This window comes from Lonchura striata, chromosome 38 (assembly GCF_046129695.1).
Source record: "Lonchura striata isolate bLonStr1 chromosome 38, bLonStr1.mat, whole genome shotgun sequence".
Lineage (NCBI taxonomy): Eukaryota > Metazoa > Chordata > Aves > Passeriformes > Estrildidae > Lonchura > Lonchura striata.
Window position 1 is genome coordinate 2,704,202 of NC_134640.1, and position 16,989 is coordinate 2,721,190.

Sequence of the window (16,989 nt, forward strand, 5' to 3'; positions counted from 1 at the left end):
GAAATGTGAGGGGGAAAAGGGGAAAATGTGAGGGGGAAAAAAGGGGAAAATGTGAGAGGGAAATGGAGGAAAATGTGAGAGGGAAATGGAGGAAAATGTGAGGGGAAAATGGAGGGAAATGTGAGAGGGAAATGGAGGAAAATGTGAGGGGGAAAAAGGGGAAAATGTGAGGGGGGAATGGAGGAGAATGTGAAGGGAAAAATGGGGGAAATGTGAGGGGAAAAAAGGGTGGGAAATATGAGGGGAAAAGGGTAGGAAAGGTGAGGGAGAAAAAGGGGGAAAATGTGAGGGGAAAATGGAGGGAACATGAGGGGAAAAAGGGCTGGAGGTGACAGAGCTGCAGGTGAGAGGACACTGGGGACAGTGACGTGAGGGGACAATGGTGGCACTGGGGGGACATCGAGGACATCAGGGACACAGGGACATGGCCAGCCTTGGGGACACGGTGGGGACATGGCAGGGACACCGGGGGTGTCACACAGCTCTGGTGACAGCACCGTGTCCCCTGGGTGTCCCCGGGTGTCCCATGGGTGTCCCCTGGGTATCCCCGGGTGTCCCCCGGGTGTCCCTGGGTGTCCCCGGGTGTCCCATGGGTGTCCCTGGGTGTCCCCGAGTGTCCCTGGGTGTCCCCTGGGTGTCCCCTGGGTGTCCCTGGGTGTCCCTGGGTGTCCCCGGGTGTCCCTGGGTGTCCCATGGGTGTCCCTGGGTGTCCCCTGGGTATCCCCGGGTGTCCCATGGGTGTCCCATGGGTATCCCCGGGTGTCCCATGGGTGTCCCCGGGGTGTCCCTGGGTGTCCCATGGGTGTCCCTTGGTGTCCCCTGGGTGTCCCTGGGTATCCCCGGGTGTCCCCGGGTGTCCCTGGGTGTCCCCGGGTGTCCCATGGGTGTCCCTGGGTGTCCCCTGGGTATCCCCGGGTGTCCCATGGGTGTCCCCGGGTGTCCCTGGGTGTCCCATGGGTGTCCCATGGGTATCCCCGGGTGTCTCTGGGTGTCCCCGAGTGTCCATGGGTGTCCCTTGGTGTCCCATGGGTGTCCCTGGGTGTCCCATGGGTGTCCCCTGGGTGTCCCTGGGTGTCCCATGGGTGTCCCCTGGGTGTCCCCTGGGTGTCCCTGGGTGTCCCATGGGTGTCCCTGGGTGTCCCGTTGGTGTCCCATGGGTGTCTCTGGGTGTCCCCGGGTGTCCCATGGGTGTCCCTTGGTGTCCCTTGGTGTCCCCTGGGTATCCCCGGGTGTCCCCCGGGTGTCCATGGGTGTCCCATGGGTGTCCCATGGATGTCCCTTGGTGTCCCATGGGTGTCCCCGGGTGTCCCAGGAGCTGTGCCGGGAGCTGCACGCCCGCGTGGCGCGCGTGGACGAAGAGCGCTACGACATGGGGACACGCGTCAGCAAGAACGTCACCGAGGTGGGGACAGGGACACGGCCACCCTGGGGTGTCCCCTGGGTGCCACCAGGGTGTCCCGGGGTGTCCCCTGGGTGTCCCCTGGGTGTCCCCTGGGTGTCACCAGGGTGTCCCATGGGTGTCCCCGAGGTGTCCCCGGCTCTGCCACGGTGTGCGAGGGAACCTGGCCCCGATGTCCCCAATTCCCTGGATGTCCTCAGTGTCCCCAAATCCCCCCAATGTCCCCAAAATCACCACAATGTCCCCAAAATCACCACCATGTCCCCATGTCCCCAATACCCCCAATGTCCCCAATGTCTCCTCAATGTCCTCGATGTCCCCAGATCCCCCTGATGTCCCCAATCCTCCCAATGTCCCCAATGTCCCCAATGTCCCCAAATCCCCTCAACGTCCCCAATGTCCCAAATCATCTCAATGTCCCCAATGTCCCCACACCCCCCAATGTCCCCAAATCCCCCCAACGTCCCCAAATCCCCCCAGTCCCCTCAATGTCCCCAAAATCCCCAAATCCCCCCAAATCCCCCCAAAATCCCCAAATCCCCCCAAATCCCCCCAATGTCCCCAAATCCCCCCAACGTCCCCAAAATCCCCAAATCCCCCCAACGTCCCCAGTGTCCCCAGTCCCCCCAATGTCCCCAAAGTCCCCAAATCCCCCCAATGTCCCCAAAATCCCCAAATCCCCCCAATGTCCCCAACATCCCCAAAATCCCCAAATCCCCCAACGTCCCCAGTGTCCCCACACCCCCCAACATCCCCAAATCCCCCCAACGTCCCCAACATCCCCAAATCCCCCCAACGTCCCCAAATCCCCCAACGTCCCCAACATCCCCAAATCCCCCCAATGTCCCCAGTGTCCCCACACCCCCCAACATCCCCAAATCCCCCCAACATCCCCAAATCCCCCCAACGTCCCCAGCATCCCCAGTCCCCCCAATGTCCCCAATGTCCCCAAATCCCCCCAACGTCCCCAAATCCCCCCAACGTCCCCAAATCCCCCCAATGTCCCCAATGTCCCCACATCCCCAAATCCCCCCAACGTCCCCAACATCCCCAAATCCCCCCAATGTCCCCAGTGTCCCCACACCCCCCAACATCCCCAAATCCCCCCAACGTCCCCAACATCCCCCCGTCCCCCCAACGTCCCCTCGGCGTCCCGGCAGCTGGAGGAGCTGCGTCGCCGCGTGGCCGCCGGCCGCTTCGTGCGGCCCAACCTGCGCCGCGTGCGGCTGTCGGCCGACGCCATGATGGCGGCGCTGCTGGGCACCAAGCCGCGCGTGGGCACCGACCTGCGCGCTGGGCTGCGCCAGGTGCGCAAGGACGACGCCGAGAAGGTGAGGGGGCTCCCCGAGAGGCGCCAGGTCACCCCAAAACGAAACGAGGGGTTCTCATTATCCCGCCCGAATAACCCAGGATACGCACCGCGAAAAAATCCAGAATTTCCCACCCTAAAAAATGGGATTTCTCCCCAAATAACCCAGCATCCGCACCCCGAAAAACTCCAGAATTTCCCGCCCTAAAAAGAGGGATTTACCCCCCAAATAACCCAGCATCCGCACCCCGAAAAACTCCAGAATTTCCCACCCTAAAAAAAGGGATTTCTCCCCAAATAACCCAGTATTAACACTCCGAAAACCTCCAGAATTTCCCACCCTAAAAAATGGGATTTCTCCCCAAATAACCCAGGATTAACACTCCAAAAACCTCCAGAATTTCCCACCCTAAAAAAAGGGATTTCTCCCAAATAACCCAGGATTCACACCCCAAAAACCTCCAGAATTTCCCACCCTAAAAAAAGGGATTTCTCCCCAAATAACCCAGGATTCACACCCCAAACCCCCCAGAATTTCCCCCAAAAAGCCCCTGGGATTCCCACCCAAAACAACCCAGGACCCCCGCCCCAAAAAACCAAAATTTCTCCAAAAAAACCTGGGATTCTCCTCCAAAACAACCCAAGACTCGCCCCCAAAAACTTCCACAATTCCCCTCCCTAAAAAAAAGGGATTTCCCCCCAAATAACCCAGCATCCACACCCCAAAAATCTCCAGAATTTCCCGCCCTAAAAAAAGGGATTTCTCCCCAAATAACCCAGCACCCACACCCCAAAAACTTCCAGAATTTCCCACCCTAAAAAAAGGGATTTCTCCCCAAATAACCCAGGATTCACACTCCAAAAACCTCCAGAATTTCCCGCCCTAAAAAAAGGGATTTCTCCCCAAATAACCCAGGATTCACACCCCAAACCCCCCAGAATTTCCCCCAAAAAGCCCCTGGGATTCCCACCCAAAACAACCCAGGACCCCCGCCCCAAAAACCAAAATTTCTCCAAAAAAACCTGGGATTCTCCTCCAAAACAACCCAAGACTCGCCCCCAAAAACTTCCACAATTCCCCTCCCTAAAAAAAAGGGATTTCCCCCCAAATAACCCAGCATCCACACCCCAAAAATCTCCAGAATTTCCCGCCCTAAAAAAAGGGATTTCTCCCCAAATAACCCAGCACCCACACCCCAAAAATCTCCAGAATTTCCCGCCCTAAAAAAAGGGATTTCTCCCCAAATAACCCAGGATTCACACCCCAAAAACCTCCAGAATTTCCCGCCCTAAATAAAGGGATTTCTCCCCAAATAACCCAGGAGAGCTACGAGGTCGGGGACTGGCGCAAGAACGTGGACGCCATGAGCGGCATGGAGGGGCGCAAGAAGAAATTCGAGGGGGCGGCAGCCTGAGGGTGAGACCCCCACCAAAACCTCCCCAAAATCCCAGGGTTCCTCCCCAAAAAAAAATCCCCAGGATCACTCCAAAAAAAAAGAGATTTTTTTTTTTTTTTTTTGCCCCCAAAACAACACAGGACTCTTCCCCCAAAAAAACCCAAAAAAACCCCAAAATTCCCCCTAAAAAACCCTGGGATTGCCACCCAAAATAACCCAGGACACACCCCAAAAATCCCCAGAATTCCCCCCCCAAAAAAAGGGATTCCCCCCCAAAATAACCCAGGACCCACATGCCAAAAATCCCCAAATTCCTCCCCAGAAACCCTCCCCAAAAACCCCCAGAATTCTCCACAAAAAAAAAACTTGGGATTGGCTCCCCAAAAACTCCCGGGACTCTTCCCAAAAATTTGGGATTCCCCTTCAAAAATCATTGGGATTCCCCCTCCCAAAAACCTCCAGAATTTCCCCCAAAAAATCTCCTGGGATTTTTACCCTCAAAAAAATCTCTTTTAAAACCCCATGATCCCCCCCCAAAAAAACCCCGAGGAACCCTTCCCAAATTGCCCAAATTTCCACAGGAGGAGCCCCCATGGAGTTGTTCCTTCCTTCATCATCTTCATCATCTTCATCATCTTCATCATCATCATCATCACCTTCATCACCTTCATCATCACCTTCATCATCACCTTCATCATCACCTTCATCACCTTCATCATCCCCACAGGCACTGGCACCCCCCGCCCAAAACCACCCCCCTCCCCAAATAAACTTCCCTTTCAGCATCAATTAATGGAGTTGACGGTGATTAGCAACGGTGGTTGTTAATTAACACAGTTTGGGGGGGGGAATCACGCAGGGATTTGGGGCGCTCATTTTTCACCTTTCCCGCCTTTTTTGTCCCCTCACGTTTTCCCGCCTTTTTTTCCCCTCACGTTTTCCCGCCTTTTTTGTCCCCTCACGTTTTCCCGCCTTTTTTGTCCCCTCACGTTTTCCCGCCTTTTTTGTCCCCTCACGTTTTCCCGCCTTTTTTGTCCCCTCACGTTTTCCCGCCTTTTTTGTCCCCTCACGTTTTCCCGCCTTTTTTGTCCATCATATTTTCCTATTTTTCCCATCACATTTTCCTCCATTTTCCCTCACATTTCCCCCATTTTCCCCTCACGTTTCCCATATTTTACCCTCATGTTTCTTTGTTTTCCCCTCCTATTTCCCCCATTTTTCCCTCACATTTCCATCCTTTTCCCCCTCATGTTTCCCACCCTTTTCCCCTCACATTTTCTTCATTTTCCCCTCACATTTCCCCCATTTATCTCTCATGTTTCCCATATTTTACCCTCATGTTTCCTCATTTTCCCCTCACATTTCCCTCCATTTTCCCTTTACATTTCCCTCCCATTTTTCCCTAGCATTTCCTCCATTTTCCCCTCATTATTTCCCTCCCTTTTCCCCTCACATTTCCTTAATTTTTCTCTCACATTTCCTCCCTTTTCCCCCTCACATTTCCCTCCCATTTTTCTCTCACATTTCCTCCATTTCCCCTCACATTTACCCCATTTTCCTCTCACATTTCCACCCCCAGGACCCCTCCCCAAAATCCTCTGCGATTCCTCCCAAAAACCCTCTGGGACCCCTCCCCAAAATCCCCAGGACTTCTCCCCAAAACCACCCTGGGCTTGCCCTTAAAAACCCCCCGAGACCCCTCCCTAAAAACAACCCCAAAAACCCTGGGATCCCCCCCAAAAAACCTCGTGATTTTCCCCATAAAAATCCCTGAGACCCCTCCCCAAAATACCCCCCCCCCAAATAAACCCCCCCTTCATCAATTAACAGCGTCGTTGATTGGTGTTTATTAATTAGCCCAATTTGGGGAGGGGTCCCACCTTTGGGACGGACCCGAAGGCACTGGGGGGGTTATGGGGACCCCCAAATTGGGGAGGGGTCCTGAGGGTTTTTGGGAGGGGGTCTCATCGGTTCCTGGGGGTGGTTTTGGGGGTCTCAGGGGGGTCCTGGACAAATTTGGGGGTTCCTGGGGGGGTCTCTGGGGGTCTCTTCCCCTTTTGGGGGGTCCTTGGGGGGTCTTGGGGACACCCGAGCTGGGGGGTCATGGGGAGGGGGCTCCAGGGGGGTCCCGGGGGGTTTTTTGGGGAGGTTCCTCCTCATTTTTGGGGTCCTGAGGAGTTTCAGGGGGGTCCTGAGGGGTTTCCTGGGGGGTCTCCCCCTCATTTTGGGGGTCCTGAGGATAATTTTTGGGGGTCTCCCCCTCATTTTGGGGGGTCTCCCCCTCATTTTGGGGGTCCTGAGGGTTTTTCTGGGGGGTCTCCCCCTCATTTTTGGGGGTCTCCCCCTCATTTTGGGAATCCTGAGGGGTTTTTTGGGGGGTCTCCCCCTCATTTTGGGGGTCCTCGCCCTCATTCCGGGGGTCCTGAGGGTTTTTCTGGGGGGTCTCCCCCTCATTCTGGGGGGTCTCCCTCTCATTTTGGGGGTCCTGAGGGTTTTTCTGGGGGGTCTCCCCCTCATTCTGGGGGGTCTCCCCCTCATTCTGGGGGGTCTCCCCCTCACTTTGGGGGTCCTCGCCCTCGATCTGGGGGTCCCAGGGGAAGGAGACCCCCAGCCCCGCCATGCGCTCGCGGTAGACGCGGTCGAAGCGCCGGCTCTGCTCCGGGCTCAGGTGGTTCCGCCAGTCCCCCGAGATCCCTGCGCGGAACGGGCCGAAAACGGGGGAAATTGGGCAAAAACGGGGGAAATGGGAGAGAAAATGGGGTAAAATGGGAAAAAGGGGGAAAGGGGGAGGGGAATGGGGGAAAACGGGCAGGATTGGGCAAAAACGGGGGAAATGGGAGAGAAAATGGGGTAAAATGGGAAAAAGGGGAAAAGGGGGAGGGGAATGGGGGAAAACGGGGAAAATTGGGCAAAAACGGGGGAAATGGGAGAGAAAATGGGGTAAAATTGGAAAAAGGGGAAAAGGGGGAGGGGAATAGGGGAAAATGGGGGGGATTGGGCAAAAACGGGGGAATTGGGAGAGAAAATGGGATAAAATGGGAAAAAGGGGGAAAAGGGGGAGGGGAATGGGGGAAAATGGGGGGGATTGGGCAAAAACGGGGGAAATGGGGAAAAATGGGAAAAAGCAGGGGCGGGAATGGGGGAAATTGGGCAAAAATGGGGGGAATGGGGAAAAATGGGGAAAAAGGGAAAAAAGGAGGGGAATGGGGGGAAATGGGCAAAAAGTAGGAAAACCCCCAAATGTCCCCAATGTCCCCCAATGTCCCCAATCCCCCCAATGTCCCCAATGTCCCCGATGTCCCCAATCCCCCCAATGTCCCCAAATGTCCCCGATGTCCCCAATGTCCCCAATCCCCCCAATGCCCCCCAATGTCCCCGATGTCCCCGGTGTCCCCGTGTCCCACCCTTGCGCAGGAAGGGCCCGCGCCGCCGGTCCAGGATGAAGCTGGGGCTGAGGCTGAAGTTGCTCATGGGGTTGTTGCTCATGGCGGTGAAGGAGGCGTTGGCCACCACCGCGTCCAGCGCCGCCGGCGACAGCGGCCGGCCCAGGAAGGAGCAGAGGCGCTCGACGCTGCCCCGCAGGTCCTGGGGACAGGGGGACATCGGGGACATGGGGACATTGGGGGGATTGGGGGGATTGTGGGGACTGGGGACATTGGGGACATTGGGGGGATTGGGACATTGGGGACATCGGGGACATTGGGGGGATTGGGACATTGGGGACATCGGGGACAGCGGGGACATGGGGACATTGGGGGATTGGGGACATTGGGGACATTGGGGGGATTGGGGGGATTGGGGACATTGGGGACATTGGGGACATCAGGGGAATTTGGGGACATCGGGGACATTGGGGACATCAAGGGCATTTGGGACATTTGGAGGATTTGGGGACACTCAGGGGTTTGGGGACACTGGGGACACTGGGGGGGATCTGGGGACACTGAGGACACCTGGGATGACATTGAAGTGTCCCCAGTGTCCCCAATGTCCTCCCTGTCCCCAAGCTGTCCCTGATTGTCCCCGATGTCCCCCAGGTGTCCCCGAGGTGTCCCCGATGTCCCCAAGGTGTCCCCGATGTCCCCCAGGTGTCCCCGATGTCCCCAGGTGTCCCCGATGTCCCCAGTGTCCCCGATGTCCCCGAGGTGTCCCCGATGTCCCCGAGGTGTCCCTGATGTCCCCGAGGTGTCCCCGATGTCCCCAGGTGTCCCCGATGTCCCCAGGTGTCCCCCCTGTCCCCACCTGCTGCAGCTCCTCGTAGGTGATCCAGAAGAAATTCTCGTGGCCGCGGAGCTGCAGCCACCCCCGGACGTGCTGGAACCAGGAGCCGAAGGGCACTGGGGACACGGGGACGTCGTGGGGACACCGTGGGGACATCGTGGGGACACTCGGGGACACCGTGGGGACACCCCAGGGGCACCGCCAGCACCTCGAACCCCCACACCCCCGATCTCTGACCCCAAATCCTGAATTTCTGACCCCAAATCCCCAATTTCTGACCCCAAATCCTGAATTTCCAGTCCCAAAATCCCCCCCAGATTCCCCCAAAACTCCCAAATCTCCCCCAAAATTCCCTCAAATCTCCCCCAAAATTCCCAAATCTCCCCCAAATTCCCTCAAATCTCCCCCAAAATTCCCAAATCTCCCCCAAATTCCCTCAAATCTCCCCCAAAATTCCCAAATTCCCACCAAATCTTCCCCAACAAAATTTCCCGAATCTCCCCAAAATTCCCCCCCGAATTTCCCCAAATCTCCCCCAAAATTTCCTCACATCTCCCCCCAAATCCCCAAATATCCCCAAAAACTCCCCCCAAATCTCCCCCAAAATCCCCAAATCTCCCTGTTTTGCCCCAAATCCCCCGTTTTTCCCCAAATCTCCCCGTTTTTCCCCAAATCTCCCCGTTTTGCCCAAAATCCCCCCGTTTTTCCCCAAATCTCCCCGTTTTGCCCAAAATCCCCCCGTTTTTCCCCAAATCTCCCCGTTTTTCCCCAAAATCTCCCCGTTTTCCCCAAATCTCCCCGTTTTGCCCAAAATCGCCCCGTTTTGCCCCAAATCTCCCTGTTTTGCCCAAAATCTCCCCGTTTTTCCCCAAAATCTCCCCGTTTTGCCCAAAATCCCCCCGTTTTTCCCCAAAATCTCCCTGTTTTGCCCAAAATCTCCCCGTTTTGCCCCGGTCCGGCACCGTCTCCCTCCAGGAACTTCTCCATGAACTCCTGGAGGCTCCCGGGGTCTTTGTAGGGCCGGAACATCCGCGAGAAGTGGAAGAGCGACACCAGCACGTCCTTGGGGTTCCGCACCGTGTAAATCACCTGCGGCATCCAAAATTCCCCAAAATTCACCAAAATCCCCTGAAATGCCCCGAAATCACAAACCCCGCCGGGACCCGGGGGCGGCCAGCACGAAAAATCCCGCAAAAATCCAAAATTTCTGACCCAAATCCGACATTTCTGACCCAAATCCGACATTTCTGACCCAAAATCTCATCAAAACTTCAACATTTCCCTCCAAAAATCCCCCATTTTTCCCCTAATAAACCCATTTTTTCCCTGTAAAAATGTCATTTTTTCACCAAAAACCCTCATTTTTTCACCAAAAATCCATTTTTCCCCCCAAACTCAAATTTCCCATTTTCCCTCCCAACCCCCCCGAGTTTCTCCCTTGAAACCCCCATTTCCCCCGAGTAAAAACCCCATTTCCCCCCATAAAACCCCATTTTTTTCCCAAAAAATCCCCATATTTTCACCAAAAACCCAATTTTTCCCCAAAAATCCCTATTTTTCCTCGTAAAAACCCCATTTTTTCACCAAAAATCCATTTTTCCCCCAAACCCCCATTTCCCCCCCAAAACCCCATTCTTCCCCCAAACCCCCATTTCCCCCAATCTCCCATTTTTTCCCCCAAACCCCAATCCCGCGGTTTCCCCCCCGATCCCGGGTTATTCCCCCCAATCCCGGGTTATTCCCCCCAATCCCGGGTTATTCCCCCCAATCCCGGGTTATTCCCCCCAATCCCGGTTTTTCCCCCCGATCCCGGTTTTCCCGCCCCGATCCCGGTTTTCCCGCCCGATCCCGGTTTTCCCGCCCGATCCCGGTTTTTCCCGCCCAATCCCGCGGTTTTCCCGCCCGATCCCGGTTTTCCCCCCCGATCCCGGTTTTCCCGCCCGATCCCGGTTTTCCCCCCCGATCCCGGTTTTCCCGCCCGATCCCGGGTTATTCCCCCCGATCCCGGTTTCTCCCGCCCGATCCCGGTTTTCCCCCCCGATCCCGGTTTTTCCCGCCCAATCCCCGGTTTTTCCCCCCGATCCCGGTTTTCCCGCCCCGATCCCGGGTTTCCCGCCCCAATCCCGCGGTTTTCCCGCCCGATCCGGTTTTCCCGCCCAATCCCGCGGTTTTCCCGCCGGATCGCGGTGTTCCCGCCTTGGCGCGGGAGGCGCGCGCGGCGCGCGGGAAGAGCGGCAGCGGCAGGTGCGAGCAGAGGAGGCGCGGGCGCGCGTTCCGCCGCGCGCGCCGCAGCCCCGGCAGCGTCTCGAGCCACGGGCCGCGCTCCCAGCTGGGCACGGAGCGGCACCAGGCGGGATCGCCGCCGCGGAGCACCAGGCTCAGGATCTCCAGCATCCACACTGTCCCTGGAACACGGGAAAAACGGGGAAAATGGGAATTCTGGGGAAAAAAACGGGAAAAAAACGGGAAAAACGGGAATTCTGGGGTGTTTGGGGTGTTTGGGATCGCCGCCGCGGAGCACCAGGCTCAGGATCTCCAGCATCCACACTGTCCCTGGAACACGGGAAAAACGGGAAAAATGGGAATTCTGGGGAAAAAAACGGGAAAAAAACGGGAAAAACGGGAATTCTGGGGTGTTTGGGGTGTTTGGGATCGCCGCCGCGGAGCACCAGGCTCAGGATCTCCAGCATCCAGACTGTGCCTGGAACACGGGAAAAATGGGAAAAATGGGAATTCTGGGGAAAAAAACGGGAAAAACGGGAATTCTGGGGTGTTGCTCCCAGCTGGGCACGGAGCGGCACCAGGCGGGATCGCCGCCGCGGAGCACCAGGCTCAGGATCTCCAGCATCCAGACTGTGCCTGGAACACGGGAAAAATGGGAATTCTGGGGAAAAAACGGGAAAAATGGGAAAAATGGGAATTCTGGGGAAAAAACCGGGAAAAACGGGGATTCTGGGGCGTTGCTCCCAGCTGGGCACGGAGCGGCACCAGGCGGGATCGCCGCCGCGGAGCACCAGGCTCAGGATCTCCAGCATCCACACCGTCCCTGGGAAACGGGAAAAACGGGGAAAATGGGAAAAATGGGGAAAAAACCGGGAAAAAACCGGAAAAACGGGGATTCTGGGGCGTTGCTCCCAGCTGGGCACGGAGCGGCACCAGGCGGGATCGCCGCCGCGGAGCACCAGGCTCAGGATCTCCAGCATCCACACCGTGCCTGGAACACGGGAAAAACGGGAAAAATGGGAATTCTGGGGAAAAAACCGGGAAAAACGGGAATTCTGGGGTGTTGCTCCCAGCTGGGCACGGAGCGGCACCAGGCGGGATCGCCGCCGCGGAGCACCAGGCTCAGGATCTCCAGCATCCACACTGTCCCTGGGAAACACGGGAAAAACGGGAAAAATGGGAATTCTGGGGAAAAAAACGGGAAAAAAACGGGAAAAACGGGAATTCTGGGGTGTTTGGGGTGTTTGGGATCGCCGCCGCGGAGCACCAGGCTCAGGATCTCCAGCATCCAGACTGTGCCTGGAACACGGGAAAAATGGGAAAAATGGGAATTCTGGGGAAAAAAACGGGAAAAACGGGAATTCTGGGGTGTTGCTCCCAGCTGGGCACGGAGCGGCACCAGGCGGGATCGCCGCCGCGGAGCACCAGGCTCAGGATCTCCAGCATCCAGACTGTCCCTGGGAAACACGGGAAAAATGGGAAAAATGGGAATTCTGGGGAAAAAACCGGGAAAAAACCGGGAAAAACGGGGATTCTGGGGTGTTGCTCCCAGCTGGGCACGGAGCGGCACCAGGCGGGATCGCCGCCGCGGAGCACCAGGCTCAGGATCTCCAGCATCCACACTGTCCCTGGGAAACACGGGAAAAACGGGAAAAATGGGAATTCTGGGGAAAAAAACGGGAAAAAAACGGGAAAAACGGGAATTCTGGGGTGTTTGGGGTGTTTGGGATCGCCGCCGCGGAGCACCAGGCTCAGGATCTCCAGCATCCACACTGTCCCTGGGAAACACGGGAAAAACGGGAAAAATGGGAATTCTGGGGAAAAAAACGGGAAAAAAACGGGAAAAACGGGAATTCTGGGGTGTTTGGGGTGTTTGGGATCGCCGCCGCGGAGCACCAGGCTCAGGATCTCCAGCATCCAGACTGTGCCTGGAACACGGGAAAAATGGGAAAAATGGGAATTCTGGGGAAAAAAACGGGAAAAACGGGAATTCTGGGGTGTTGCTCCCAGCTGGGCACGGAGCGGCACCAGGCGGGATCGCCGCCGCGGAGCACCAGGCTCAGGATCTCCAGCATCCAGACTGTGCCTGGAACACGGGAAAAATGGGAATTCTGGGGAAAAAACGGGAAAAATGGGAAAAATGGGAATTCTGGGGAAAAAACCGGGAAAAACGGGGATTCTGGGGCGTTGCTCCCAGCTGGGCACGGAGCGGCACCAGGCGGGATCGCCGCCGCGGAGCACCAGGCTCAGGATCTCCAGCATCCACACTGTCCCTGGGAAACACGGGAAAAATGGGAAAAATGGGAATTCTGGGGAAAAAACCGGGAAAAAACCGGGAAAAACGGGGATTCTGGGGTGTTGCTCCCAGCTGGGCACGGAGCGGCACCAGGCGGGATCGCCGCCGCGGAGCACCAGGCTCAGGATCTCCAGCATCCACACTGTCCCTGGGAAACACGGGAAAAACGGGAAAAATGGGAATTCTGGGGAAAAAAACGGGAAAAAAACGGGAAAAACGGGAATTCTGGGGTGTTTGGGGTGTTTGGGATCGCCGCCGCGGAGCACCAGGCTCAGGATCTCCAGCATCCAGACTGTGCCTGGAACACGGGAAAAATGGGAAAAATGGGAATTCTGGGGAAAAAAACGGGAAAAACGGGAATTCTGGGGTGTTGCTCCCAGCTGGGCACGGAGCGGCACCAGGCGGGATCGCCGCCGCGGAGCACCAGGCTCAGGATCTCCAGCATCCAGACTGTGCCTGGAACACGGGAAAAATGGGAATTCTGGGGAAAAAACCGGGAAAAACGGGGATTCTGGGGTGTTGCTCCCAGCTGGGCACGGAGCGGCACCAGGCGGGATCGCCGCCGCGGAGCACCAGGCTCAGGATCTCCAGCATCCACACTGTCCCTGGGAAACACGGGAAAAACGGGAAAAATGGGAATTCTGGGAAAAAAACGGGAAAAATGGGAAAAATGGGAATTCTGGGGAAAAAACCGGGAAAAACGGGGATTCTGGGGCGTTGCTCCCAGCTGGGCACGGAGCGGCACCAGGCGGGATCGCCGCCGCGGAGCACCAGGCTCAGGATCTCCAGCATCCACACTGTCCCTGGGAAACACGGGAAAAATGGGAAAAATGGGAAAAAAACGGGAAAAATGGGAAAAAAATGGGAAAAACGGGAATTCTGGGGTGTTGCTCCCAGCTGGGCACGGAGCGGCACCAGGCGGGATCGCCGCCGCGGAGCACCAGGCTCAGGATCTCCAGCATCCACACTGTCCCTGGGAAACACGGGAAAAATGGGAAAAATGGGAAAAAAACGGGAAAAATGGGAAAAAAATGGGAAAAACGGGAATTCTGGGGTGTTGCTCCCAGCTGGGCACGGAGCGGCACCAGGCGGGATCGCCGCCGCGGAGCACCAGGCTCAGGATCTCCAGCATCCACACCGTCCCTGGAACACGGGAAAAATGGGAATTCTGGGAATTCTGGGGAAAAAACCGGGAAAAAACCGGGAAAAACGGGGATTCTGGGGTGTTGCTCCCAGCTGGGCACGGAGCGGCACCAGGCGGGATCGCCGCCGCGGAGCACCAGGCTCAGGATCTCCAGCATCCACACCGTGCCTGGGAAACGGGAAAAACGGGGAAAATGGGAAAAAAACGGGAAAAAACGGGAAAAAAAACGGGAAAAATGGGAAAAACGGGAATTCTGGGGTGTTTGGGGGTTTGGGATCGCCGCCGCGGAGCACCAGGCTCAGGATCTCCAGCATCCACACCATGCCTGGGGAACACGGGAATTTGGGAGTTTTTGGGATATTTTAGGATTTTTTGGGGGGATTTTCCCAAAATCCGGGTTTTTTCCCCAAACTCTGTGATTTTCCCCCAAATTTGGGGATTTTTCCCCCCAGACTCCGGGATTTTCCCGAATTCCCGTTTTTTTCCCCCAAACTGACTGGATTTCTGTTCACCTCCCACTCTTTCCCCCCATAATTCCTGGATTTTCCCGAATTCCCGTTTTTTTCCCCCAAACTGACCGGATTTCTGTTCACCTCCCACTCTTTCCCCCTATAATTCCTGGATTTTCGCGAATTCCCGGTTTTTTCCCCCAAACTGACCGGATTTCTGGTAGGTGACGTTGAAGACGTCGTCGTCCTCCACGGGGAAGTCTCGGGCGGCCTCGAGGCCTCGGGGGGAGTAGAGGAGCCCCGGGAACGTCACGCCCCGGTGCTGGAAGTACCCGCGCGCCATCGGCCGGAAAATCCGCCCCAAACGCGCCTGGATTCCGGAAAAATCTGCCCAAAAATATTCCTGAAATTCCGGAAAAATCTGCCCCAAAAATCCCCATCAAAATCCACCCAAACGCGCCCGGATTCCGGAAAAATCTGCCCAAAACGTGCCCGGATTCCGGAAAAATCTGCCCAAAAAAATTCCTGAAATTCCGGAAAAATCTGCCCCAAAAAATTCCTGAAATTCCGGAAAAATCTGCCCCAAAAATCCCCATCAAAATCCGCCCCAAACGCGCCCGGATTCCGGAAAAATCTGCCCAAAAAAATTCCTGAAATTCCGGAAAAATCTGCCCAAAAAAATTCCTGAAATTCCAGAAAAATCTGCCCCAAAAATCCCCATCAAAATCCGCCCAAAACGCGCCCGGATTCCGGAAAAATCTGCCCCAAAAAATTCCTGAAATTCCGGAAAAATCTGCCCCAAAAATCCCCATCAAAATCCGCCCAAAACGCGCCCGGATTACGGAAAAATCTGCCCCAAAAAATTCCTGAAATTCCGGAAAAATCTGCCCAAAAAAATTCCTGAAATTCCGGAAAAATCTGCCCCAAAAATCCCCATCAAAATCTGCTGGAATTCCCGAATTCCGGAAAAATCTGCCCCAAAAATCCCCATCAAAATCTGCTGGAATTCCCGAATTCCGGAAAAATCTGCCCCAAAAAATTCCTGAAATTCCGGAAAAATCTGCCCCAAAAATCCCCATCAAAATCTGCCCAAATTCCCGAATTCCAGAAAAATATGCCCCAAAAAGTGCCCCAATTCCGAAAAAATCTGCCCAAAAAAATTCCTGAAATTCCGGAAAGATCTGCCCCAAAAATTCCCGGAATTCCGGAAAAAATCTGCCCAGAAATCACCATCAAAATCTGCTGGAATTCCCGAATTCCAGAAAAAATCTGCCCAAAAAAATGCCTGGAACTCTGTCCCGAAATCTGCCGGAATTCCCAAAAAATCCTCATCGAAATCTGCCGGAATTCCCGGAATTCCGGCCTGAAATCTGCCCAAAAAAATTCCCAAAATTCCAGCCAAAATCTGCCCAAAATATATCTCGGAATTCCAGCCAAAATCCACCCAAAAATCCCCATCAAAATCTGACGGAATTCCCAAAAGTCCGTCCCCAAATCCCACCGGAATTCCCAAAAATCCGGCCCGAAATCCACCCAAAAATCCCCATCGAAATCTGCCCAAAAACCTCCGAAAAACTTCCACAAAATCCCCAAAATTCTTCCCAAAAACCCCCCAAAAATCCCAGAATTCCCCCAAAATCCCAAAATTCCCCCAAAATTCCCCCAAAATTCCCCCAAAATTCCCCCAAAATCCCAAAATTCCCCCAAATCTCCCCAGACACCCCCGGGTGACCCCGAGGACACAAAGGGACGAAAATTTTGGGATCAGGGGAGGGTTGGGGAGAATTTTGGGGAGAATTTTGGGATTTTTGAGGAGGTTTTGGGGAGATTTTGGGATTTTTGGGATAAATTTGGGATAATTTTGGGATTTTTGGGCAGTCGAGGGTTTTATTCAGGTTTTATTTTGGGATTTGGTTCCTTTGGGGAATTTTTAGGGTTTTTTTGATTAAATTTTGGTTTTTTGGGGCAGATTTGGATGGAATTTGGGCTTTTTTAAAATTTTATCTTTTTTTGGGGGGGGGAATTTGGGGAGATTTTTAGAATCCTGGGATGTTTTTTTTTTCTTTTTTTAAAATCTAATTATCGTGATGTTTTTGGGGGTGCTCATTTCGAATTTTATATTTTCGGGGGGGGGGGGGGATTTGGGGAGAATTTTTACTCTTTTTTTTGATTTTTTTTTTTTTATTTTTTAAAATCTCAATTTTAAAATTTAATTTTTTTTTGTTGTTTTTGGCTTTTTTTGAGGCCGATTCCTTCAAAATTCCATTTTCCCACCCAACCTCGGCAGATTTTTCCATTTCTTGGAGGGTTTTCCCGTCGGTTCCAAAAATTTAAAATTTGGGAATTTTTTAGGGCCCCTCCCCCATCCCGGGCTCCGGGGGGGGTTTGGGGGGTGGGGGAGGGGCGGGGGGGGTCCGGGGGTGGGGGAGGGGTCCCGGCAGCGCCCCCCGCCCCTCCCCCACCCTCACCTGCCGCCGCCGCCGCCGCACCTGAGCCGGGGTGGGGGAGGGGCCGCGCCCGGCCCCGCCCGCCCCTCCCCCACCCGCCCCTC

The 16,989-nt window shown here is 55.3% G+C and overlaps 2 protein-coding genes across 2 annotated transcripts; one reads left to right on the top strand and one right to left on the bottom strand.

The window, feature by feature from the left end:
- Window positions 1-1,246: 1,246 nt before the first annotated feature.
- LOC144248135 (troponin I, cardiac muscle-like) lies at window positions 1,247-4,894 on the top strand. Its single transcript, XM_077789845.1, has 4 exons — window positions 1,247-1,402; window positions 2,560-2,730; window positions 4,031-4,125; window positions 4,687-4,894. The coding sequence occupies exons 1-3, from the start codon at window positions 1,247-1,249 to the stop codon at window positions 4,121-4,123; spliced, it is 420 nt and encodes a 139-aa protein (XP_077645971.1). The 3' UTR covers window positions 4,124-4,125; window positions 4,687-4,894.
- A 1,367-nt stretch (window positions 4,895-6,261) lies between these two features.
- Window positions 6,262-14,781, bottom strand: SULT2B1 (sulfotransferase family 2B member 1). The gene is made up of 7 exons (XM_077789846.1): window positions 14,649-14,781; window positions 10,523-10,731; window positions 9,289-9,415; window positions 8,348-8,442; window positions 7,510-7,690; window positions 6,512-6,799; window positions 6,262-6,275 (listed from the first exon to the last, which is right to left on the bottom strand). Exons 1-7 carry the CDS (start codon window positions 14,779-14,781, stop codon window positions 6,262-6,264), a joined length of 1,047 nt encoding a protein of 348 aa, XP_077645972.1.
- Between the last annotated feature and the right edge of the window lie 2,208 nt (window positions 14,782-16,989).